Raw genomic sequence first — 26,747 nt, forward strand, 5'->3', positions numbered from 1 at the left:
TGCTACACAAACTATTCCACAACTTGCTGCTTTTCCTTCCCAAGTGGCAGCATAGAGTAAAAGAGTATAAGGTAGGAAGCTGGATAGCCTTGGTTCAAATCCCAGTGCTACTGGATCCTAGCTGAGTGACCTTGGGCAAGTTACTCAGCCTCTCTGGACTGAGTTGCATTGGCTTTAAATGAGCATGGTCCCTCAGGCTTGTCATGAAGATTAAATGGGTGAATGTGTGTAAGCATTTCACCTGGTGCACAGTAAGCACTCAGTAAGTATGAGCCATGCTCATTCCCTTCAGGCCGTGTGGACAGTCCGCATGCACGACACCACATGGTGCTACCTCACTGTTTGTCACAGCTGCGGCACCTTCCCTGGAATAGAGGCACCCAGTTCACTTAACCCATCCTCTGCTCGTGGGCATTGGGGCTGTTCCCAGCGCTTCCATATTACAGCAGTGCGGCAGTGTGAGCACCCCTGCGGTTGAACCACCTTGAGTCTGTCTTTCAAGGTGCGAGAAAGACTGGGGTGAATATCCGAGGAAGAGATTCCTAGAAGGGGAATTGCTGGATACAAATAAAAACAATATGCACACCTACATTTTCAATGCATAATTCCAGTTAATTCTTCTATTTCCCCAAGGGGAAAAAACCGATACCGATTTAACTCTGACTTGTGTGGGACCCTCACCTGTTTTGAGCGTAATAGCTGTACATGGCTGCCCTTGCCCCTGTGGGGACTGCTCTTGACTCCTAGGTAGGAATGTGGAGCCCTCCTGGATGCCTGGGAAAGTTTAAATTAGAAACACCCATCCGCTGGGCTCTGACATTAAATATGAAAGTGCAGGTTCTCACAGCGTGATACTGTGATATAATGAGAAAAATATTTTGGTCTTCATTCAGGTTCCTGGCACAAGAGCTTCTAAAACCCTTGGAATTTCCTGAGAGATATGGGTGATACCGTCTTTTGTTATTCAAAATAAGCTCCTTTGAACCGTACCTGAGTTTATGCTAAAGAGGTGACTCTTGGTGGAACCCTGAATATCTTCAGGATGGGGCTGGTTGCCAGAGGAACCAACCACGTGATTAGAGGCTTGGGACTTTCAGCCCCACCCTCCTGACCTCTGGCAAGGGAGAGGGGCTGCAGATTAAATCACCAATAGCCAGTGATTTCATCCATCAGGCCTTCATAACAGAACCTCCATGAAGCCCTAAACAACACGGTTCAGAGAGCTTCTAGGTTGGTGAACGCATGCACATGCTGGGAGGGCGGCACACCCCAAACTCCACAGGAACAGAAGCTTCTGCACTCAGGACCCTTCTAGACCTCATCCTGTGTATCTCTTCATCTGACTGTTCATCTGTATCCTTTATAATAAACCAGGAGTAGTAAGTAGTGTTTCCTGAGTTATGTGAGCTGTTATAGCTAATTATTGAACTTGAGGAGGGGGTCGTGGGAACCTCTGATTTGTAGCCAAGTCAGACAGAAGTGTGGGTAACCTAGGGACCCACTGCTTGCAGTTGGGGTCTGAAGTGGGGACGGTCTTATGGGACTGAGCCCTTTACCTATGGGGTTTGTGCTCACGCTGGGTAGTTAGTGTCAGGATTGAGTTAAATTGTGGGACACCCAGCCCTACGAGAATTGCTTGGTATGGAAAACCCACACATCGGGTGTCAGAGTTGTTGAGCATACGAAACATCACAGTAGTATATGGCCATGGTCAAGGCCCTGCTCATTGTTCTTTGGGCTGATGGAGCAGTCTCTGCCATGATACTTTCTAATGAGATTTCTGAGATTTCCATCCACCTTGTTTCCTGGGGGAGCTCTAAAGTGGTCCTGGGTATGCTCAGGTTTCCAATAAAGTGGGGAAAGATATAGCGGGGAGGAAACAGATTCTTAATCTGAAATCTGCTGAGGTGTTGCTGACATTCCAGAGCTTTGTCCTTATGAATTGATTTCAAAGATACTTGCGTCATTCATGTATTCACACAACACACCCATTGCACCTGCTGTATCTTTTATTTAGAGCATAGATGTGGGAGCCAGACTGTCGAGGTTTGAATCCCAGCTGTGTGACTTGGCCATGTTACCCTTGCCTCATCTGTAACACGGGCATGCTAGGGTCCCTACTTAATAGGGTTATCATGACACACAAGTTAATACACCCCACGAGGGTAGCCCCGTACCTGGCCCATCAGGAGAACTCATTAGTATTGGCCTTATTGTTATAAGCATCACCACCATATCATTCCTCCCCTCTACCTGACCCATGTGGCGAGAACAAACATTAGACCTCAGTCCACGACAAACTTGGAGCTGTTCAAGGTCTAAGGAGAGCAAAAGATACTCAGAGGCTTAAAAATCCTGTGGGCTAACTCTTGTAGTCCAGAGCCCTGGGAGCTCAGGGAGGGGAGGACAAAGGTGATTCTGCCTGGGGTGTGGAGGGGCTGGCGGGAGGCGTGCTGGCCAGCAGCACCGGGGACAAGGGGCGTGGACAAGGCTCCCTGGAGCGGCAGTCCCCCGAAGTACCTCCTGCAGTGGTCACAGTGCCCTTCAGACCAGTAATTGTCACCAAAGGTGACCCTCTCAGCAGCATCCAGTCTGTGAACCACCTGGTCCTCCCCAGACCACACCCCCCCTCCAGGGCCTCTCGCACACCTGCCCTCCTGCCCCTCTGCCTGGGCCCGCTGTGGCCAGTGTGCTCACTCCCTCTGACATTTGCGGCCTCTCGAGGCTTGGTGTCAGACGCTCCTCTCTTTGCTCTGTCCATTTCTTCCTCTCTCCTCAGCCCTGGCTGCATGTTGGAATCAGCTGCAGAGCTTTTAAAAGACACTCAGGGGCTTCCCTGGTGGCGCAGTGGTTGAGAGTCCGCCTGCCGATGCAGGGGACATGGGTTCGTGCCCCGGTCCGGGAAGATCCCACATGCCGCGGAGCAGCTGGGCCCGTGAGCCATGGCCGCTGAGCCTGCGCTCCGCAACAGGAAAAAAAAAAAAAAAAAAAAAGACACTCAGGCCTGGGCCCCACCCCAAACCAGCTGATCCAGACTCTCTAGGGGTGGGGTGTGAACACCTGTATTTTTATTAAGCTCCCCGGTGCCTCTAATGGACAGCTGGGGGAGAGAACCACCGTCTCAGACAACCCAAGAGAGCCTTGTATATGGGCCGCTCCCAGCTTTCCTGCCCCAGCACGTCAGCCTCGCTCATCAGCACACCTGGGGCACGGCAGGCGCCCTCTCTTGATGCAGACCCCAGGTCAGAGGGCACCCCCTCTCTGAGCCTTCAGGGTGGGACCTCCTCCCAACCTGTCACAGCATTACATTTTATTCCTTTATGTGGCTGACTACCCTTTGAAGTTCCCTTGTTTTCTGTCTTTGTTTACTTATTTCTCTGGCTTCCTTCTACTGGAAGTAAGTTCTTAAGGGGTGGGGAGCGTGGTCTGCCCTGCTCAGGGCTATATCTTCAGCTCCTATAACAGCACATAGTAGATGCTTTAAGAAATTTATTGAATAAATTAATGGATTTTAAGTGCTTAGTGTTTGTGGAATAAGTGAGTTATATATGCCTAGTAAATGGTGAATAAGTGAATAAGTTTTCAGTGCTTTTTTTGACTGAATGAATTTTTTGGACTGAATGATTTGTAAGAACGTGATAGATGTGGGAATTCCCTGGCGGTCCAGCGGTTAGGGCTCCGCGCTTTCACTGCCAAGGGCCCAGGTTTCATCCCTGGTCGGGCAACTAAGATCCCACAAGCCCAGCAGTGCGGCCAAAAAAAAAGAATGTGGTAGGTGTTTGTTATATGAGTGAGTGAATGAATGAATGAGTTTTAAGGACTAACTAGTTCTTTTTTTTTTTTTTAATTTATTATTTTTGGCTGCGTTGGGTCTTTGTTGCTGCCCGCAGGCTTTCTCTAGTTGTGGCGAGTGGGGGCTACTCTTTGTTGCGGTGCGCGGGCTTCTCACTGCAGTGGCTTCTCTTGTTGCAGAGCACGGGCTCTAGGCGCACAGGCTTCCATAGTTATGGCGTGCAGGCTTCAGTAGCTGTGGCTCGCGGGCTCTAGAGCGCAGGCTTACTAGTTGTAGCGCACTGGCTTAGTTGCTCCGCGGCATGTGGGATCTTCCCGGACCAGGTCTCGGACCCATGTCCCCTGCATTGGCAGGCAGATTCTTAACCACTGCACCACCAGGGAAGCCCAAGGACTAACTAGTTCTTACTGGACAAATGAATGACTTGTATGTGCCCCGAAACTGCTGAATCGCCACTGTGTCCCTGGAGGAGTCATTGTTCTCCGTGAGCCTCTGAGAGTAGCCCTCAGACTTGGTGCCACAACGCTGAGCTATCCAGAGCTCACGGGTCCCACTGAGCCCCCATCACAATGACTGGGTCGTGTTTCCATAAAGGAGAAACATCTGGAGTAGACCAGGGCAGCCCTGGACACAGAGGGCTGTATAGGATGGAGGCCCTGGATGCCTACTTAGCAACCCTCTCATCTAAGGCCTGTGAAGGGGCAGCACACATACACACACACACACAGACACTGTCTCTCCCCCCAACACATTACTTTCAGCTTCTTCCCAGGGGCAGACACACTTGGGCACCAAGCAAGCCCTACCTACCCTCAGGTCACTGACCCCAACTGAGACGGTGCTTCCTGGTCCAGAATGAAGTCATTCATCCACTCATTTATTTAGCAGATATTTATTAATGGCCTACTGTGCGTCAGGCTTGTGCCACAGGTGCAGGCAGTGACTCACATTCAGTGCCTCACAAACTTCACATATGGGAAACAATTAATTACGTGGTAAATTACTTACATATATGTATATATTTTTAATATTTATTCATTTTTGTCTGCATTGGGTCTTAGTTGGGGCATGCAAGGTCTTCCTTGTGGCATGCGGGCTCTTCATTGTGGCGCGTGGGCTTCTGTCTAGTTGTGGCAGGCGGGCTCCAGAGTGTGTGGGCTCTGTGGTTGCGGCACGCGGACTCTTTAGTTGAGGCACGTGGGCTCAGTAGTTGCGGCGCGTGGGCTTAGTTGCCCCGCAGCATGTGGGATTTTAGTTCCCCAGCCAGGGATCGAACCCAGGGATCAAACCCATGTCCCCTGCATTGGAAGGCGGATTCTTAACCCTGGACCACCAGGGAGGTCTCTACTTACATATATTGATGCAGGTACCACCAAAGGGAAATGCAGAGAGCTCAGGTTGGGGATTGAACTGGTTGGTGAGAAACGAAGCTTAGGTGGAGAAAGTGTCATTTGTCCTGAGTCTTGAGAAAGAATTACCTAGGTAAAGGAAGGCGAGCAGGAATGGCGTGTACAAAGGTCCTGAGACAGCAGGGAAGATGGGTGTGAGGGGAACTGAAAGAGGGACATTGTGGCCTGGGCTCCAAGAGCAAGGGGAAGAGGAAAGGGAGCCTGGAGGACTGAGAGGAAGATTTTGAATTTTTTTGTGTGGAAAAGGGCCCTTAGGAGCACAGGAACAGAAGCAGAGACACCAGTGAGGCTGTGGTGTAGTGAACCGGTGAAAGTCACAGCAGCTCAGACCAGAGGGCTGGTGGGAGAGAAAGATGGATTCGGATATGCTGTGGGGAGAGTCAACAGGACGTGGGGTGGTGAATTGGACGTGTGGAGTGAGGGAGAGGAAGTGTGAAGGATGACATTGACGTTTCCAGTTTGAGCCCTTGGGTGGAAGTAAGTGCCTTTTGCTGAGATGCAGAGGAAGCAGATGGCCAGTTGCATTCCTGTTCTGACAGATATTCTGGTGTACCACCCTGCTGACATCTCTTGTCTTGATTTGGCCAATAAAATGTAGTTTGCAGAAGTGACACGTGTCATTCCTGAGCAGGAACTTTAAGGGCCATTGCATGGTTCAACCATGTCTTTTCCCTCTGAGATTGGCAGGGTCTCAGGTGAAGGGCTACTCCCTCAACTGGGAACAAAGCTGACATGAGCGGGGCCCTTGGCCAACCCATGATGGACATGCAGTATGAACAAGAAACAAACCCTTGCTGTGTAAGCCGCTGAGCACTTGGGGTCCTTTGTTAGTGTAATGTAGCTCAGCCCGTCCTGACTGTCCTGAGAAGGGGTAAGTTTTGTGGTTGGGAGAGGTCAAGAGTCAGGCTGGGAATGTTCAGTTTGCAGTGCATATGAGATACAGACATGGTGGTGTCAAGTAAGCAGGTAAGTACCTGAGTTTGGAACTCAGAAGAGCAGTTGTATCTGGAGATCATTTGTTGTGTGTCACCACTGAAGAAAAGGAGAATCACGAGGCGCAGGAGGCTGCCTGTGATCACTGGGAGGGCTGGTGCCTGAGCTCAGGACTGCCTCACTTCAGGAATGAAGCAGCTGGGGTCAGTCCCAACTCTGCCACCTCACAGTCATATGGTCTGGGACACATTCCTTCCTTCCTGTTTCCTCGTGTGTAAGCTGGAGATAATAATGATATCTACCTCATGGAGCTGCTGTGAGGGTTAAGAGAAATAACAAATGTCGGGTGCTTAGACAAGGACCTGGACCACAGAAGGGTCATACGTGGTAGCTGTTGTTACAGATGTTGTTTTGTTGTTGTTTTGTCATGTAACTAAAATGTCCAGAGGTGGGAAGTGGAATCGGGTTGGCTTCAGGTCCAGGCTTGATGTAGAGACTCAAATGATGACTACAGCCCCCAGATGGTCTGTAACTCTCAGCCCCTTTCACAGATGGTTCTCCCCTCATGGTCACAAGATGGCTGCAGTGATTCCATCTTTCACATCCTCTCTGGCTCGGGGTAAAAGGGAAAAGCACAGTCTTCAGCCCCAGCACTTCTAGCAAAGACATCACTAGGTCTCTGGTTCTGATTGAGTTGTGTGATTTGTTCCTGACCTTGAGAAGAAGCCCTCCTCTAGCCCATTGGGTGGAGGTCAGAGCGGGCAGGTTCTCAAAGGGAAATCTGGGCTGTTGTTGGAAAAAGGAGTCATGGAGGCTAGGGGAGCAAACTACAAATGTCTAACACTGGAAGGCTTGTGTTTTTCCCTTTTCCTCTGCTCTGTGAGGTTCCGGCAGATATTGTGACCCCACAGAGCAGGGCCCTTCAGAGCCAGGACACTGGGGCCATGGTGCTGGCCTGTCCGCCTGCTGTTCTAGCCTCCAGGCTTTGGGGGCCTGATAAGGAAACATCCTCTCAGGTCAGAGTTCCCCAGCTTCTTTACAAATGACAGTCTGGGAGCTCTTACACAGATACACCATTAGTTGCCCGCTCTTCTAACAGACCCTGACGTTTTCTGGGAACCAGTGTGGCCAGCCCCAGGGATGAGTCCTCAGTGGCCCATGGGCAATCAGGATGATCATAGACTCTGGCTGGCTTCACCAGCTTCTCTGGCAACCGGAGTGGCCATAAGGGACCACATCCTGGCCAATGAGACATAAAAGAATGTCTGTGGAGGGAGGGGCAATGTTCTGGCAATGTTCTCCTTCCTGATTAGGGTCAGATCGGTAAGAACACTCTTACATCATCCCTTTCTTTACCCCTCGCCAGTAGTTCAGTGAGAGGCATGGCTGTGGCTGCCAGCTTGTGACCACGGGGCCACAAGCCAAAGATGTAAGCCAGCAGCACACTGCGGGATGGCAGTGGGGGAGAAAGAGAAAACGCCTGACGTCATTTCCCTGTACCAAGCGTGGAGCTGCCATATCTGGCCTCCTTGTTACATGAGATAATGAAGTGTCTTCATTGCCCAAGACACCATTGGACGGTATTGTTACTTGCAGCCAAATGCCTCCCACCTGACTCACCCACTGTCGCTTGCTTCTCATTGTGCCACTGCCTTGGCCCCATTTGTTCCCCTCCACCATCCACAGGTGCCTTCTTTGCACACAGCACCGTGTCTTAGTCAAGGTCCTCAGATGCCGGCAGCAAAAGCCTTGCTTGACAGTCTTGGGCAGAGGCAGATTTATCAGTGGCTTACAGAATCAACAGGAGGCCAGAGGAGCAATTGTAGAAAACAGGCAGGAGCCAAGCAACACTGGAAGAAAGGAACACCAGGGCCCCTAGCAAGTGACATGTAGGAAAAGTCAGATCCACATCCCCCGCTACTGCAGGACACCCTCCAGCCTTTTATGCTCTGCTAAGGTCCTGTGCCCACCCCTGGCTGTGCTTCTGTAATTGCGGGGAAGAACTCCTGCCAAAGATATGCGAAGGAACGGTGATAATAGCAGGGACCATGAGGTAGATGGTATTATCCCCATTTTACGGATTGAAATTGAGTCACAGTTTCAGTAACCAGTCCGTGGCACACCAGTATCTGAACCCAGGCAGTCTGGCTCTCATAACAAGAGGTTCCCCATCAGGAAGATCAGAGTGCTTCTAGGAAGAGGGAGTTCGACAGAGACAGCTAGAAAGGGACCAGTGTGCACCGGTCCCTGAATCCCAGAGAGGCTGTGGGTATCATACACTCAGTCTGTGAATGTCACAAGGAGACTCAGCTGCACCTGCTCGGGGAAGGGATTTGTGCAGAGACTGGGGCCTCAAGAACATCTGTGTGTTTTCATAGAAGGGAGCAAAGCGAATTGGGGGTTTCCGACTGAGCTGAAACAAAATGCCATCAGCAAAGCCCATCTGTCAGAGGTGTTTGCACAAGCAAGTCAGGGTCGCATCGGGGCCACTGCGTTTCCCAGCCAGCCCAAACGTGACCTCAAAGGACTAATCCTCTGCCAGGCTGACCCAAGGGCACAGCTGGGCTGCCAAGCGGCGCCAACAGTGCCCTCAGCTGGTCGGGATACCCCAGCCTGGCCTGGGATCCGGGGCCTAGCAGAGTTTGGGGCTGCCCTCAGGCCCTCATCTCTGGCGAAGCTGAAGACCAGTCACCGAAAGTCACAAACCAGCAGCCCCTGCTCAAATCAGGCCCACATACTTACTTTGTTGGCCCTCGTTGTGGTGTGTGTTGGTAATTCATCTGTTGACTAAGAATACATGTAAGTAATGCAAGTGGTAGCCAGTGGTGTGCAATAAAAAGTAAGGCTCCTTTCTGCCCCTTCTTCCAAAACACAGATCCTGGGGATACACAGTAGCTCACATTCTTTCTTTTTTTTTTTTTTAACATCTTTATTGGGGTATAATTGCTTTACAATGGTGTGTTAGTTTCTGCTTTATAACAAAGTGAATCAGTTATACAAGCTCACATTCTTATGGGGGGAGGGAGGCCAGGAATAAATCAGAGACATAAGTGAGTATAAGTACTAAAGAAAATGAATGAAGCAGGGATGGGGCTGGGAGTGGAGAGGAAAGATACCCAGTTTCCCTCCCCAGGGGCAACCACCGTGAGCAGTTTCTTGAAAGTTCTTTTAGAGGTCATCTCTGCATGTTAGTTTGTTGCTGTCGTAGCTGTTGTTTTTGTTTTTCAGGTTGGGAGATGTTGCATACAGTTCTAGATTTCTGGTTTCTCTTGAAAAATCCCATGATCAGGCATCCACATGCCCGCAAGGCTTGGTTGCAGAAGCTGAGGCCCAGCTGCCTCTTTAGAGGACGCTCTGCTGTCCAGGTCCCCACGGCTTCACCTGGCCTCCATCTCCCCTAACCAGCCCAACCCTGGGTACTCTCCACTTTCCTGCCCCTTCTCTGCCACCTCCCCTGTATGCCTCCCTATGGTACCTTCAGGAATGCTCATGGGGAACCAGGAAGAGGGCGCTTTGCGCCCCAGTCCCACCTCTCCCCTCACCTGGTTCTCACTTTCTCAGAGGCTATAGGCTCCCCTTCTTTTTTGCTCCATGAATCTGCTTCATGCTTCCCCGGCGGTGCCTCTCTGCCAGCTAACTCCATACCTCTAGGCATGAGTTGTGAAATGCCTCCTACACGCGTACACGTGCGCGTACACACACACTCATACACGTGCTCACACAGGAGGCCTTCCACTCACTCAGAAAGCACCAACACTCACTGACTCACATGAGTCAGGCACATCACTCACAATGGCCATGTCCAGTTCCACATTCCAAGGGAAAGTAATTGTTAGTCACCTTGAGTCAGATGCCCAGGCCGACCCAGCACTCTGCTGCCCTGAATAAAATCAGTACTGTTGGCAGGAGAAAGAGGCACAGCTGCTGGGACAAGCAGCAGGTTCTGCCACAGGCCATGATCCACTTTCCCCTTCCTTCCCCACTGAGGGTTTCATCTTCCAGAAGCTCAGGGTAGAGACAAAGGGAAGTGATCCTGCAGAGTACTTTATGTTGCCGGGCAGAAGAAGAATGAACTCCCTTCCCCAGAGGTGCGCAAGTCAGGATGCACTAAACACATCAGGTCAGGTGGAGGCTGTCTGTTCGCTCATTCATACACTTGTGAACAAGTGTCCTGGACACTATTCCAGGAGCTGGGGCTACATCAGTGAACAACACAGATCGCCCTGCCGTTCTGGAACTGATAATTTAGTGATGGAGATAACCAGTAAATAGCAAACTAATTTCAATTAGTGGTAACCTCTAAGGAAAAAGAAGAGAGCAGAGTGACAGAGAAAGGCTCCTAGAGTGGTTTGGGAAGGCTTCATTAAAGAATGAATATCAAGTTAGGGAACCAGCCTGGTGAAGGACCGAGGAAGGATACCCACACATCCTGGATGGGGCCTGATATGTCAGAAGAACAGAAAAGAAGGCCAGTGTGATGGGAGAGGCACATCCCTTAGTTGGGGCTGGGGAGAGGCAACAGGGAGACTGGCCAGTCCTGTGGGGCTCATGAGCCAGTGGAAGGAATTTGGATTTTATTCTAATGCAGTAAGAAGCCACTGGGGACCTGTCAGCAAAGAAGCAATAGGAGCTGATCTGCCAGCTCTCATAGTATCAATATTTATTAATCACATAGATTTCTAGAGACATTCCCTCCCCCAAATCCACCAGTGCTCATGGTGACTCCTCCATCTTTTTCACTTCCTTTCTGGCGGGGTGGCGGGTCAGGTGGACTACAAAACAGATGGACAACTGTGCAGCCTCTGTGTACAACCACCAGTAGACAGGACTCATGGGGGGCAGAGGAACATGTGCAGTGACACCACAGGGAACAGTCAGCCAGATCCTGCAAGTGAGAAGCGCCGCAGGACAAGTGACCTCATTCCTTCCATAAGTAAATAGCATCAAGATGGGGGAGGGGGGGTTGTAGAGTAGTGGAGACTTAAGAAATATATATGCCAAAGCAGGGTACAGATCTTGTTTGGATCCTGATTTGAACAAGTCAACTTTCAAAAGACATCTTTGAGACAGTGCAGGGAAATGTAATGCAGTTGGGGTATTACATGACATTAAAGAATTCTTATTTATTTAGATGGGTATGATAAAGGTATCGTGGTTACTTTTTTTTTTTTTTGAAGGCCTTATATGCTAGAGATACAAGCTAAATTATTTATAGGTAAAATGGCCTGATGTCTGGGATTTATTCTAAAATATTGTGCCAGAAACAAAGTGGAGGAGTAGGGGAACAGATGAAACAGGAATGGCCAATAGTTAATAGTGTTGAAGCTGGTGGGGTGGCTTATCGTGTCCTCCTCTCTGCTTTGGGGTATGTTTGAAATTTTCCACAGTAAAACGGTTTTTGTGGTTTTGTTTGTTTTTAAATGAGTAAAGCTGTCAAAAACAAAAGGTCATTCTCTGGGAGCAGTATAACGTCACATCTCACCTTTGCCTTTTCTCCCTTTTCAGCATGGCAGGGAAGGCACCCCTGCAGCCTGCCAGCCCTCGCGCACACCTGCTGCTTGCTCGGCCCCGCTGAGCCACTCAGTCTGGAGGCCCCAGGACAGCGCCTGCCTCGTGAGGTTGTCCTGGCTCAGTTGTCCACAGCGATGGTGGAGAACTGGACTCCACAGGCTCACAACCTTCCCGACAGGCTTCAGGGGCCAGAATCCTTCATCCTGGGACTGGTGGCCCTGAACAATGGCTGAGGGCCAGGGCACCCCATAAAGTTAGTCTACAGCTTTCAGGGGCCAGTAGCACTCCAGTGCCCGTGGACTATGGCCACCTATCGGCCCATTCCCAACGATGGTGTGGACCTGGCCGTCAGCTGTGGGACCAGGGCAGCCGATGTCCTCCCCGGCCCGCACACAGGGGACTACGCTCCCATGGGATTCTGGGTCCAGAACGGCAGCATGCCCCAGGCTGTGGGTGAGAGCCCGGCCAGTGCCACCACCCGCCCCAGTCCCACCACCCCCGCGGTGCCCAAGATGGGCGTGCGGGCAAGAGTGGCCGACTGGCCACCCAAGCGGGAGGCCCTGAGAGAACAGAACAACCCCAGCCCCTCACAGGACACAGATGGCACAAAGGCCACAAAGGTGGCCCATTCCATGAGAAGCGTACAGAACGGACAGCCCCCCACCAGCACCCCGGCTTCCTCAGGGTCCAAAGCCTTGCACCGACTCTCCAGGAGAAGGTCTAAGGATGTGGAGTTCCAGGACGGGTGGCCCCGGTCCCCCGGCAGGGCCTTCCTCCCGCTGCGGCACCGCAGCAGCAGCGAGATCACCCTCAGCGAGTGCGACCTGGAGGACGCGGCGGAGCCCCGGGGCGCCCGGCACACGGGGGCGCTGCCGCTCTTCCGCGAGTATGGGAGCACGTCCTCCATCGACGTGCAGGGTGTGCCCGAGCAGAGCTTCTTCGACATCCTCAATGAGTTCCGCAGCGAGCAGCCCGAGGCCCGGGGTGCCCCGAGCCTCACTGAGCTCCTGCGGGCCGATCCCGGCCGACACGTGGCGGGGGGCGGCAGTGGAGCCAAGGGGGACGCCCGCAACGGGCAGCCCGCCAAGGACGGCCTGCTGCCACTGCAGCCCATGAAGGAGAAGGAGAAGGCCCGGAAGAAGTCCACGCGGGGCCTGGGCAGTGGGGATGCGGTGGACTCGTCCATCTTCCGGAAGCTGCGGAGCAGTAAAGCCGAGGGCGAAGCGGCCCGGTGCCCCGGGGAGGCCGAGGACGGCCGGAGCCCCCCGGAGGCCAGCAGGCCGTGGGTCTGCCAGAAGAGCTTCGCCCATTTCGACGTGCAGAGTATGCTGTTCGACCTCAACGAGGCGGCCGCCAACCGGGCGTCCACGGCCCAGCGGCGGAACACGACCACCGGGGCCTCGGCCGCCTCGGCCATGGCGTCCCTCACGGCGTCGCGGGCCCACAGCCTCGGCGGCCTGGACCCCGCCTTCACCAGCACGGAGGACTTGAACTGCAAGGAGAACCTGGAGCAGGATCTCGGCGACGACAACAGCAACGACCTGCTGCTCAGCTGCCCGCACTTCCGCAACGAGATCGGCGGTGAGTGCGAGCGCAACGTGAGCTTCTCCCGGGCGGCCGCGGGCTCCACAGGCAGCAGCGGTGGGGGCGGCGGAGAGGGCCGCCCTCCGGAGCCCACCCTGAGCGCCTACCGCACGAACGCCAGCATCTCGGTGCTGGAGGTGCCCAAGGAACAGCAGAGGACGCAGAGTCGCCCGCGGCAGTACAGCATCGAGCACGTGGACCTGGGCGCCCGCTACTACCAGGACTACTTCGTGGGCAAAGGTGAGGTGGGGGCAGACAGGTGGGCAGCACCTGGTCTCTGAGACTGTCACTGCTCATTCATTCGCTGCCAGGCCCTTCCTTGGGCACCGAGGGTGCAGAAAGACACAAGACCTCCCTCAGAGAGGGGCTGTGACGATGCAGGGAGTCCAGCCTCATGACACATGGGTAGCACTTTAAAACCCCGAGCTACATGAAACAGTAGATATGCATTAACTTAGCAAATATGTGCTTGGGTCAGCTATGTGCCAGGGCACTTTCTAGAGCTGGGGGATACAGTATTGACCAGCTTGAAACAAAAACCTTGTCTTCCTAATGTCTTAGTGGGGTAAGACAAACAATAAAACTAGATAAATACGTAAGGTGTGGTGAGTGGCAAGTGCGGTGGAGAAAAGTAAAGCAGGGAAGAGGGAAACAGTGTCAGTGCTGGGAGTTGCATTTTCAGTAGGGAATGGTCAGGGAGGGCCTCCTAGTGAGTGCCCTTTGAGTACTGAGGTGAAGGAGGTGAGGGAGGGAGGCTTGTGGAGATTGAGGACAGTGTTCCTGACACGGGAAACAAGTGCAATAGTCCTGGAACACTGGAGGAATAGGATGGAGGCCAGTGTTGCTGGGACAGAGTGACTGAGGGAGAGTGGAAGGAGCTGAGACAGGTGACAGGGGCAGATCATGTGGGACTTTGTGAGCCACAGTGAGGACTCTCACTTTTACCCTGAGTGAGATGGGGCCGCAGGAAAGTTCTGAACAGGAGAGGGCCTTGATCTGACTCAGGTATTCTCAGCCTCCCTCTAGGGAACAGGCTGTGGGGGCAGGGGGAGCTGGGAGACCGAGGAGGAGGCTGCTGCAATGGTCCAGGCAGGAGATGGTGATAGGGAGGTCTAGGGGAGCCTAGGAGGGGGGAAGAAGCTGGCAGGTTCTGGATTCCCTTTGACGGCGGAGCCGTTGATGTTTGGAGGGTGTTAACACAGGCATCACACATGGTGAAGTTCATTAGTGCTGATGAGGCAATCCTAGGAGGCAGCAGAGCATAGTGCAGAGACCACAAACCCAGGCAGCCCCGGGGACCAGGCAGGAGACAATAGAGGGAAGCAAACCAGGCAGGGACTGCACAAAGGGCAGCTCCTGCTCAGCTCCAGCTCACTGTTGTCATCAGGAAGTATAGACAAGCTCAGTGTTGCCAGCCTTTCCAATTTTTCTAGATTCTCCTGAAATTCAGATTTTTTTAGTATGGATTCTCCTATATCAATTCAGAATTGAATTGATATAGTAACAGGCTTAAAACAACATAGAAGTTTATTTGTCTCACATAAAGAAGTCTGGAGATGTGCAGCCCAGGACTGGTATGGTTACTCCTCAGAAACAGTGGAATGCCAGCCTTAGTGCAATGGCCTCTGAGCCCTCAGGGTGGTCTCCTGGTCCAAGATGGCTGCTGGAGTTCCAGCCATCACATCCATGATTCCAGGCAAAGAAAAGGAGGAAAGGATTCGGGCAAAATGTCAACTCAGCACCCCTACCTTTTTTTTTTTTCAAGTCAGCCCCTTGTAAAGAACATTTTTAGAAGTCCCAGCCAACTGCTTCTGGTTATTGGCCACACCTGTCTGCAAGGCAGGCTGGGAAATGCTAGTTTTTAGGTAGACATAGCCCCTCTCTTTTCTTCCTCCAAGAACAGAGGGTTTCTCTTAAAATGAAAGAAGGGAAGAATAGGTAACCGATAGGCAGCCAGTACTCCACAGCAACTAGTTTAAAATTTTTTTAAAGCAGTATCCTAGTCAAATACAACAAATGTCAACTAGATCGTCCAGAGTACAGTCTCTGGAGGTCCACCAGTGTTGGAGTCCGACAGCCCTGGGTTTGGGATGTCTTTTTCATAGCTTATTAGCTACGTGACACATTTTACCCCTTGGACTCCGTGTCCTCATGTGAGGAACAGAGATGATTGTAGCAGCATCACATGCCCAGAAACAAAATGACACAGAGACTGAAAATTAAGGGGTGAAAAAAGAAGTTCAGACAGTCACTAACCAAGAGAAAACTGGTGAGGTGACATCAGTATCACACAAAATAGATTTCAAGGCTAAAAGCTTTGTTAGAAGAACCAAAAGGGCCATTTCTTATTGACTTTCTAAAAATTTACCCAGAAACTGTAATAGTTTTGAACCTTTGTATACCTGGCAACCTGTTTGAGGGGTATATAAATAAAAAACTAATACAGCGACAGGGAGACGTGAACAAATCCACAACCCATGGGAGAAGTTGACAGGGTCGCTCTTTGAAATTGACGAATCCAGTAGCCAGAAAGTAAGGCTGAGAGGATTTGAAACCTGGTTTTGCATTTATACTATATTAATTTTCTACCTAACCAACAGAGAACACGTTCTTTTCAACTTGCACGTAGGAATACCTACACGGAAGGACTGTGGTTAGGATCAAATAAGATTGTACATCAAAACAGTTCTTCATCAGGCAGATAGTGAGTGCTTATCATGGAGCATTAAAAAGAAGCTTTTCTTTAAAAGAATGATTTCTTTGTAGTCCTGGAAACTCATAAATAAGTTAGTCATTGGTCAGTGTTTATCGATTGCCTATTCTATGCTAAGACCGCAAGGTGCTGGGTATGCATTGGCGGAAAACGAAACAGATCCTGCAGCTGTTTCAGGAATGAACTGATATCTGTGGAGCACACTTACTCTGTTCTCTGACCAGCTGGGGAGATTGTTTAACCCACTGCAGGTGCTGTTCTTATTGGGACCATTAATTAACACACATTTGAGCCTTAGATAAGCCTTTGAATCACCAAGAGCATCTTACGAGAATAGGAACCAACATTTAAATATTGAGAGCGCTGGGGTGGGAAGGAATCTCTGGCAGTGCGGAGCTGCTGACTTCACAGACTTAAGACAGACTGCTGGCAGGCATCTACCACAAGCAGGAGATACTTGGGTTATATATCAATTAGAACTGTTTGCCTGGAAGGATTATAAGACAGCAGCATGTTTTTTTAAAAAGGGGAGACAGCTGTCATTTTGGGGAGAGAACAGGAGACTTCCTCCATGACTTGGTAAAGTCTCTGTCACCATAAGGAAAAAAAGAGTAGTGTTTAAGTTTCCTACATCTATAGAAATATGGTTAGATAAAGGTGACGCTTGGGGACTGGAATCATGGTCCTTTTCTGTGACAAACATCATGCCCTGGGGGTAGTACTAGCCAACACATCTCATGTGCTTACTCTGTGCCCGGCCCTGTGCTGAGTCCTCCATGCTTATTGACCTGTTTAGTCCTTACAACCGGCTGAGAGAGGGCTCCATCCTTCCTGACACCGTTGTACAGATGAGAATGCCGTCAAGCGACTTGGGCCACACATCTAATGAGTCCAGGGCCCGGATTTCAGCCGGGCAAAAGCCTCTCTAGACTAGAATCTAACCACTTCACGAGGGCTAATTGGCAGCTAAGCTGCTGAACATTTGCAAATATGGGATAATCACAGCGAAGCTAGGTTTATAACATGGCACGCACTGCACTAAGCGTTTTTGGTTCGTAGCCTCGTTTCACTCTCACATCGGCTCTATGAATCATAGGTAGCGTGAGGGCCCCCCATTTCCCAGATGAGAGCGCTGAGACTCAGGAGATTTCTGTGGGGTATAGTAAGGTGGGCTTTAACCTCTTAACGGTCTCTCCATTGAGTGTGATCGTGACCAGCCATGAGGTTTGTGTGACCAGGATCCCAAGAGCCTGCGCAAGAGCTCTGTACGGGTTGCACAAGAGCCTTCCCCGGCTGTCCTCTCAGCAGCCCTGCCGTGGGACGTCACCCCTCCTTCCCAGAGAGCTGACTCTGAGCTCACCTGCTCTTCCCTCTCAGAGCATGCCAATTACTTTGGCGTGGACGAGAAGCTGGGACCAGTGGCCGTGAGCATCAAGCGGGAGAAGCTGGAGGACCACAAGGACCACGGGCCTCAGTACCAGTACAGGATCATCTTCCGGACCCGCGAGGTAGGTCCCATTGCTATTGTTATTATTACATAAATCACAGCCACTCACATCTATGAGCCCTTACTCTGTGCCAGGTTCTGTGGGTAAGTGCTTCCCCTGTTTCAACTCGTAATCCTTCCAACAGTCTCAGGAGAACAATCCTGTCAGTCTCCCCATTTTACAGAAGGGAAGACTGAGACTCAGAAACATGTCTGAAATCGGTGACTAAGTGGCCAGGATTGGAATCCAGTGTGTCTGACTGCAGAGCCCAAGATTCTGACATTTGCAAAAGATTAACTGTGATGAGTATAAAAAAGAAAGGGAGAGATATAGGGGATTCTTTCAGGATTGTGAGATGCCCTGCAGAGTGGAAAGGAGAACTAAGGCAGCAGGTCTCGGGCAGGGCAGGAATTGGGGAATCTCAGCAGCAGGCACTGCCGTTGACGTTGATCAGCTCAAAACAGGCCCAGCCTGCCTACTTGCCTTCAGAATAGAGGATCCCATTGTCCTGGCTTGGTCAGAGGTCTTCCCTTGGAGTAAATGTCAGCTGTGGCTAGGGAACAAGGCCCGTTGGGGGCACCCTGCTCGATTAGGACTCTTAAGTTGTAAGTGGCAGAAATCTACTTCTATCTGGTTTAAGCCAGAAATAGAACTCATTGGTTTATGTAACTGCAAATCCAGGGGTAGGAATGGCTTCAGGCATAGCTGGACCCAGGCACTCAAATGATGTCACCAGAACTCTGCCTCCTTATCTCTCCCGCTCAGCTGGCTCTGCTGCTTTTTGCATTGTGAATGTCATCCTCTCCTGCTACCAACAAGCTCTCTCCACGTCATGGGAAAATGGGGACCGGCTGCTCAAATCTTTTCCATCTTTATACTTTCTCCTCCGCGTTCTTATCTGCTGAATCTCTGGGAAGGACTCTGATCGGCTCTGCTTGGATCACAAGCGTGGGCCAGTCACTGTTGTCAGGGATGATAGAGGACTCTGTCTAGATCTAGGACATGTGCTCCACCCTGGGTCCAGGGGCCGGGCTGGGCACTGTGATCGACAGTTCTGTCAGAGCCACCCACAGGTGGTGGTAGGGGGGTGGTTCCTCAGCAAAAGGTGGGGAGCTAGGCCAGTAGAAATGATAGAGACTTCCAAAAGACCTCAAAGGAAGACCTTTTCAGAAAAGGAGCAATCATCAGCTGGGCAGGCCCCCCCAGTGGATCTCCCTCACCCCTGCATTACCCCATCCCCCTTGGGCCTGGGCTTTTGCACAGACATGGGAGCCCAACAGGCAGGCACTGCCAGGGAGTTTGGATGTGGGGCCAGCCGATCCTGGACCTCATCCAGGCCGGCAGATGCTGCACCGAGGGCCGTGGCCGCATCCCCTCGCGAAGACCTTCCCGCTGAGGGGGAGTGAGATGACACAGATGGCAGCGTAGGGGAGGCAGCCCCAAAACCTTTGTGCCCCAGATCACAGGTGGTCACCGGCCCCGGAGTCTCCCCAGCATCCTCCTCCTTCCCTCTCCTCACCTTTCTGGCCAGATGAACACCAGGGCAGAATGTGAGGTGACAGCTCACACTGTATCCAAGTGTTGCAGGACACGTGGGGAGCTGCCAGGTGAGATGACAACGGCCATCATATACTAATCAATAGTATCACAGCTGCTGTTGTGTTGTAGATTTATTCAACACTGTGTGTCGGGCATTTTCTACACCGATTATGTATATTCACTCCCTTTGCTGTGGTTCCTATTCAGTAGGTTGGAAACTGGCTTGGTGCCATTCCTGGCTCGTTCCTGCTTCCGTTCACTTCCCACGCCCAGCGCCCACACACTAGCCTCTGATCCACCCCAGGCTGGGCACAGGGCCTTCGCAGCTCAGGGGCACAGGCCTGGGGTTCATCCACTCCACGGAGATTCACTCAGCACCACCACCGGCCAGCACTGTGCTGGGCACTGAGGAAACAGTGTAAATAAGGCAGCAGAGATGCTCATGGGACTGCATTTTTGCTGGGGAGGCAGACAATACGTAGATACTCTTGTAAATTATACTACGTGGTACATGATGACAAGGTGGAAAGTAAAGCAAGGAAGAGAGATAAGTGCGGGGGTGGTAAGATTTTTAGACAGGATCGTCAAGGGAGATGTTACTCGGAAGGGAACATTTGAGTAAAAGACCTGAAGAAGATGAGAGGAGCCATGTGGACATCTGGAAGAGTGTTCCAGACACAGGGAACATCCAGTGCAAAGGTCCTGAGGCAGGACCAGGCCTGGCACAGTCACTCAGCAGCTGTGAAACCTTGGGCACGTGGCTTCTTCTCTCAGAGCCTCTGTTTCCCCCATGGGAATCCCACTCTCACAGGACCATAGTGTGGGCTTGGTGAGGTTGCCCATATAAAATAGGCAGTGCTGGGCCTGGCACTCGGGGAGAGCCCAGTGAGGATAGCCGTTGGGAGAGGTCTCAGTTTCCTGTCCCCGTGTCACATTCAGTCAGCCCTGTTGACTTTTGGCCCACCGTGAGGTTCATGGCCACAAGCAGGCCTTTCTCTGCCCCTCACACACATGCAGGCCACACGTGTACTCAGTCCTGGCCCCAGCCCCTTGCAGAGCCGCCTATTGGGCACTAAGGCCTGAGGACCTCGTCATCCTGTCATCTGGAGGTAGGGGCAGAGGCCAACAAGGTTCGCCTTGCCCCTTCCTAAGGCCCTTCCTGCCATGGAGGCAGAGAGTCACATAACCCGAAAGTAGTAATGACAGTAGTAATAAGAACAGCTAACACTTAGCACATATTCCTGCCAGGCACTCTTCCGAGTGTTTTATATGCATTGACCCTTCAGATTCTCTCAGTAGTCCCACGATGTGGGTCCCATTCCCCCCATTCTACAGATGAGGACTCTTGAGGCCTAGGGCTGTCACTCGTGAGGGTCCCCCAGTGGCAGAGCCAGGATATGAACCCAGACTGCCTGTGTCCCCAGCCCGTGCTCTTAACCACTCCCCACGCCCTGTGGGGTTGAGTTTGTATTCTGGCTCTGGGAACAGACAGCTTGGGGTTCGGTTGGGCTCTGCCACTCACTAGCCTTGTGAGCTTAGGCAGATGGCTTTACCCCTGGATGCCTCAGTTTCTTCATCTGTAAAATAGACTTTGTACCGTTTGTTCCTTGTGTCCTGGAGAGGCGGGAAGGTTCTCCTGGACCGGCACGCACGAGGTGGCATAGCACAAGGCTGCAGGGTGGTGAGTGCTCTGAGCGGCAGATACTGTGATGACACTGCTGTCGTGTTGTCACTGTTTCCCGAAAGGTCAGAGGGCCTTTCTGGGGCGTGAAGGTTCAGCTTATGGTCAGAGTTCTGCCCTTCTCCTGTCGACACACACATCTCGGGCTCCGGTTAACCAAGGCATGGGGGCCAGAGCGAAGGGCCCAGGCTGTTTTCCAAGCCAGCCGGCTGGCCTGCCCCAGATGGCCGCCCCCGGCCGCCAAGCAGACCGAGTGGGCTCACATCTCCCAGCAGATGGGATGGGAGTGTTGGCAGCTCTGAGCCTCCCGCTGGGGCGGGAACAGACTGGAGCTGGGCTTCAGGACCACACGCCGAAACATCAGCCCCACCCACCCTGAGCCTGGACAGGACAAGCTCCAGGCCAGGGCTGCCCTGTCCTGAGCCCCTTGCCGGCAGGACACAAGGAATGCCAACTAGCCGAGGACTCTTTGGCCCAGCAGGCTCGGTGGGTTCCCTTTGGCCCCAGATACGAGTTTTTGACAAGCCTTAGTTTTGTGAGGGTTAGAGATTTAGATTTTTTTTTTCTTTCTTTATTGAAAAAGTAACTGTCACTCATTAAGAATTTAAACAGTATATATGTATACAAAGCAGAAAAGGAAGAACCTTGTATTAAGTGTAAAAAGCAAGTGTAGTAGCGAACCTCATTTGGGACCTCACTTGTGTTCAGTAGGCACCGATGATGGTGTGATGTCATCTCCAAAGCATACTGTTAAGTGGGGGGAGAAACAAACTGTAGCTTCCTATTAAGGTTAACTTTTTTTAAAATTTTTAACTACACATATGGCTTTGTGTAAAAACATCCGACGTGTGTGATGTGGTAATGGCGAACACATGTATTGAGTGCTCACTGTGTGCCAGACACAGTGGTAGAAAAGCACTGTACATGGACTATCTTCTTGAATCTTTATAACCCTTTGCGACAGGCACTGTTACTCCCCATTTTATAGATAAGGGAACAGGCACAGAGAAATTCAGCAGCTTGCCCAGAGTCACACAGCTAGAGAAGGGGGAGAGCCGGGATTTGAACCAAGGCAGACTGACTCCCAAGTGACCTCCCAGGAAGAGCTCTTGGAGGGTGGACGCAGCACAGGGGAAGGCAGGGATGCATCTGAGTCAGTAGCTGGTGGAGAACAACCTGTGCCGATGGTTAGTTGCTGATGTGGCCCTGAATCCCTTTCACAGCTCAGTGAGATGATGCCAGATGTCATCAAGGGTCAGAGCACACAGGGTCTCGCAGCCTGAGCAGCGAGTGTAGTTTTGCTTGGTTTTGTTTTAAGGCAAGGGTTTTTTTTTTTTAATTTTTCTTTTGGCCGTGTCGGGTTTTAGTGGCAGCACGCGGGATGTTCGTTGAGGCATGCAGGATCTTCCATTGCGACGTGCGGGCTTTTCTCTTCTCTAGTTGTGTGTGGGTTCTAGGGCACGTGGGCTCTGTAGTTGTGGCGCACAGGCTCCAGAGCACGTGGGCTCTGTAGTTTGCGGCAGGCGGGCTCTCTGGTTGAGGCATGCAAGCTCAGTAGTTGTGGCATGTGGGCTTAGTTGCCCCGTGGCATGTGGGATCTTAGTTCCCTGACCAGGGATCGAACCCACATCCCCTGCATTGTAAGGCGGATTCTTTGCCACTGGACCACCAGGGAAGTCCTGCAAGTGTAGATTTTATTGGGAGAGAGACGGAACGCTGTCAGCAGGTTCTGCACAGAGGAGAGACACCATCTGACTCAAGCTGCTGCGGGAAGAATGGACCGGCGTGGGGTGGTGGTGGGGCAGGTGCAGGGAGACTGGGAAAAGGCTGCTGTCACAGTCCAGGTAGGACATGATGGTGGACAGGACCAGGTGGAGAGCAGAGGTGGCCACACGTTGCAGCCTGCCAGCGCCCTACTTATTATCGCCAGCAGAGAAGGAAAAGCTGGGAGCTTTTCAAGTAGTGGCTTTTGGTCAAGTCTTCAGAGCCAAAAATGTGACGGTAGGCCACCTGTCTCGAGTGTTGGAAGAGAATGAGGATTTCTGGTCCACGCTGTCTCTTGGCCCCAGCAGAGGGCACTGTGGGGCAGTGTCAGCAGGATAGAAAGGCGCTGATCCCCTTGGTGCGTTCATTGAAATTCACAATCCCAGGGCCACCCAGATTGGCAGGGCAGAGCATCCACACCACAGTTTTTCGTGATGTACTTCAAGACTATCCGGCTTATCCTAAGAGAGGTTTGTTTATTAATTCCCAAAGCCAGAACTGGGAACTCCCAACCATGAGATCATTCATTCCTAACACGCATGCCTCTTGCCCAGGTCCTGTTTGGCAGGGTTAGGCTGTATGCTTAGAGGCAGTGTCATGACACGTCATTTTTGCCACCTCTTGCATCTGTTGACTTTTTGGGGTGAGCGTGTTTTTCCAGTTAACGTTGATCCTCCCTAGTCTTTAAACCGTAGCCCCAAGTGTATTTTGGGTGCTGACAGCAATCCCCTTGGGGGAGGATTTTTTTTCCCTGTTCTGCTGCAGACTAGGGAGTCTTCTCGCTGTGGTGCTGGAGCTGCCGTGCCTCACCCAGAGCACAGCGGAGCCTGGCGGCCAGCAGCACAGCGTAGATGGAAGCCTGCGCTAGTGATAGTGAGGACGGGAAGCAGCAGGGGCTCTCAGACGGGGCTGGCGGGGTGTAAATTGGTACAGCCACTTGGAAAACGATTTGGCAGTTCAGTAAAATTGAAGATTAACATGCCTGGTGACTCAGCAATTTCTCTCCTAGGTATAAACCCAGACGAAAATGTGTCCATGTGCACTAGGAGATGCTTCCGTGAATGTTCCTAACAGCACTGCTCACAGTTGTCAAACGCTGGAAGCAGTTTCCGTGCTCGTCAGCAGTAGGATGGATTAAATCCATTGGGGTAAAAACGTCAGCCTCTTACTGCAACATGGTCGTATCTCACATCCATAGCATTGAGAGAAAGAAGCCAGATAGAAAAGAATACAAACGACATGAAGCTCAGAAGCAGGCAGAAATAAATTCTGGTGTGAAAAGTCAGGATGGGGTTGCCATTAGGGAGGTGGGAAGGGGCACGAAAGAGTTTCCGGAGTCTAGTAGTGTGTTTCTTGGTCTGGGTGGTGATACCTAGGTATTCACTCTGTGATCATTCCCTGAGCTGTACTTATATGTGTTGTAGACTTTTCTGTATACGGATTGTATTTCACAGTTAAAAAAATATTTCAAAGAGAAGAATCATGAGCTTTGGAGACGTCAGACCTGGGTTGGAATCCTGGTTCAGCCACTTAGCTGTGGTGACCTTGGCTAAGGCACCTAACCTCTTAGAGCTTCAGTTTTCTTATCTGTAAAATGGAGATAGTAAAACCTCCCCTGAACAGACCTATACCTAGATAGCTGCTATCATTCCTGGAATACAGTGCAGTGAACTATGCCTTCATAATTGTGACTCGTTATTAAGATGTATCTGTTAGAAATTGCTTTGTCTGCAAAGTAACAGAAAACATGACTAACAATAGCTAAAACAAATACGGGGTTATTTTAATTATCTAACAGAAGAAGTCTGGGGATAGGCAGTGGCAGGACATGACTTCTGTGTAATTTTTGTTGTTGTTGTCTCTTTACTTACGATCACAAGATGGCTTCCACAGCTCCAAACATCTTATCCTTATACCATTGTCCTTAGAAAAAATGGGCAGGTGGAAAGGGGCTTTCCTTTTACCAGGGAAGAAAATCTGCCCTAGACGTCCTCCCCAAGCTGAATTCCATCCCATCTCATTGCCTGGAACTAGTCATGTAGCCAACTATAGGAAAAACTTGGAAAGCAACATCTGCGTAAGAGGAATGAGATGGTCATGATTGGCTTGACTCAGGTTTTCAACCCTGGCTTCACATCAGAATCACCTGAGTAGTATTAAAAGAGACAGAGAGGGGCTTCCCTGGTGGCGCAGTGTTTGGGAGTCCGCCTGCCGATGCAGGAGACACGGGTTCGTGCTCCGGTCCGGGAAGATCCCACATGCCGCTGGGCGGCTGGGCTCGTGAGCCATGGCCGCTGAGCCTGCGCGTCCGGAGCCTGTGCTCTGCAACGGGAGAGGCCACAACAGTGAGAGGCCTGCATACCACAAAAAAAAAAAAAAAAAAGAGAGAGAGAGAGAGTGAGTGAGTGTGTGTGTATAAGTATACAAATATACAAATATGTAAGTGTGTGTATACATACATATGTGCGTGTATACATACATGTCTGGGCCCCACCACAGACCAGCCGAATCAGAACCACTGGTGGTGATTTTATCAGGAAACCAGGTTGAAAACCAGTGTCACAATTCAAGATCCAAGCTGGTACCGGTGTCCAGGGCAGGCAGGTGTTTTACATAAGAGCTTATGGTAATAAGTGTACACATAATATTATTTCTGATAATGACAGTAAGAGTGTTTGTTTGAGTGTCTACATTGTGGAGCTTGTTTTATCCATTATACCTCTTATTACCTGACATAATCCATCTCCTCACCCGCACGTCGGCTCCAGGAAGACAGGGGTCTTTCTTCTTTCATCATTCGTTGAACAAATGAAGGATGTTCCATCCACCGTCTCATTTAGTTCTCCCAACAGTCCTTGGAAGCTGAGGCTCACAGATGGGCAGTCACTTGGTCGAGAACACACAGCCAGGAGACAGCAAGTTCAAGTTGGTCCAGACCTAGTGCTTTCTGGCAGAGCCCAGGCTACTAACCATCCCACGTGTTGCTTTGAGAACAGGACACCCTCATGTGCTCTCATCCCTTCCCGAGTCCTGAGAGCCTCCTAACCTTCCCTCCTCTTCCTCGAGCAGCTCACCACCCTGCGGGGCTCCATCCTGGAGGACGCCACACCCACAGCTATGAAGCATGGGACAGGGCGGGGCCTGCCCCTGAAGGACGCCCTGGAGTATGTCATCCCCGAGCTCAACATCCACTGCCTGCGGCTGGCTCTCAACACTCCCAAGGTGACGGAGCAGCTGCTGAAGCTCGACGAGCAAGGGGTGAGCCGGGGCCCAGGGAGGGGGGTGGGGGGACACTGGGGCAGCAGCCTGCAGCCCCACTCCCGGTACCTCCTTCTGTCTTGATCACTTGTTTTTTTCTCCAAAGAACAGAAACCCACTCAGGTTAGTTCCAGTAAAAGGAGTGGTCTCCTATCAAATTCTAGGGGTGCCAAGAGCCGGAACGTGACTGGGTCTTAGGAGGGAAATAGTCTAGGAACAAAACAGCCACCAGGTTCCCGTGTGTGTGTGCGTGCTCCCTCTCCCTCACTGCACACTGCCTCCCTCTGCTTCTCTGGCCCTCCCACAGCTCACAGAATTACTGTTAGGATTATAGGCACGTGCAGGCCCCAGTTAGCTGACTCTCAGCCCCAGTAGAGCCTCTGACTGGCCCACCCTTAGGTCACATGACTGTCGATGGTCCAGTCACCAGTGAACAGAGGAATCAGGGATACATAAAAAAAACATGGAGGACTTTCCTGGTGGCACAATGATAAGAATCTGCCTGCCAACGCAGGGGACACGGGTTCGAGCTCTGGTCCGGGAGGATCCCACATGCCGCGGAGCAACTAAGCCCATGCGCCACAACTACTGAGCCTGCACTGTAGAGCCCTTGAGCCACAACTACTGAGCCCGCGAGCCACAACTACTGAAGCCCATGCTCCTAGAGCCTGTGCTGTGCAAAGAGAGAAGCCACCACAGTGAGAAGCCCACGCACCGCCACAAAGAGTAGCCCCCACTCGCCGCAACTAGAGAAAGCCCGCGCACAGCAACGAAGACCCAACGCACCAAAAATAAATAAATAAAATTAATTAATTAAAGAAAAAACACGGTTATCAAGGGCTCACCCCCTAAAAAACAATGTCGACTAGACTGAGTCCTCCAGAATTTCCTTTTGCAGAACCTTAGCCAGGTCCGGTCCACCTACTGTGGGAAGCCGGCCAAGGTCTTTCCCTTGAGAGAATGGCGTCGCCAGCCGCCCTCGGCCCTCATGTAGAAAGCATGAGAATGGCGGCACCAGCACCTTGTTGTGCCTCCCTGGAATGGCAGGGTGGGAGAGGGACAACTGGGACGTGCC

The 26,747-nt window shown here is 51.5% G+C and overlaps 1 protein-coding gene across 10 annotated transcripts in view; it reads left to right on the forward strand.

Moving 5' to 3' along the window:
* Window positions 1–26,747, forward strand: part of SIPA1L3 (signal induced proliferation associated 1 like 3) — a 236,409-nt gene that overhangs the window by 127,054 nt on the left and 82,608 nt on the right. For all 10 annotated transcript variants that reach the window (XM_079907721.1, XM_079907722.1, XM_079907730.1 and 7 more), the window contains 3 exons: window positions 11,641–13,470; window positions 17,321–17,451; window positions 25,484–25,672. In XM_079907721.1, coding sequence (XP_079763847.1) covers window positions 11,949–13,470; window positions 17,321–17,451; window positions 25,484–25,672 — 1,842 coding nt within the window. In that variant the 5' untranslated portion in view covers window positions 11,641–11,948. The remainder of the gene's footprint in view (window positions 1–11,640; window positions 13,471–17,320; window positions 17,452–25,483; window positions 25,673–26,747) is intronic.

The sequence above is a fragment of the Stenella coeruleoalba genome, assembly GCF_951394435.1.
Source record: "Stenella coeruleoalba genome assembly, chromosome: 20".
Classification (NCBI taxonomy): domain Eukaryota; kingdom Metazoa; phylum Chordata; class Mammalia; order Artiodactyla; family Delphinidae; genus Stenella; species Stenella coeruleoalba.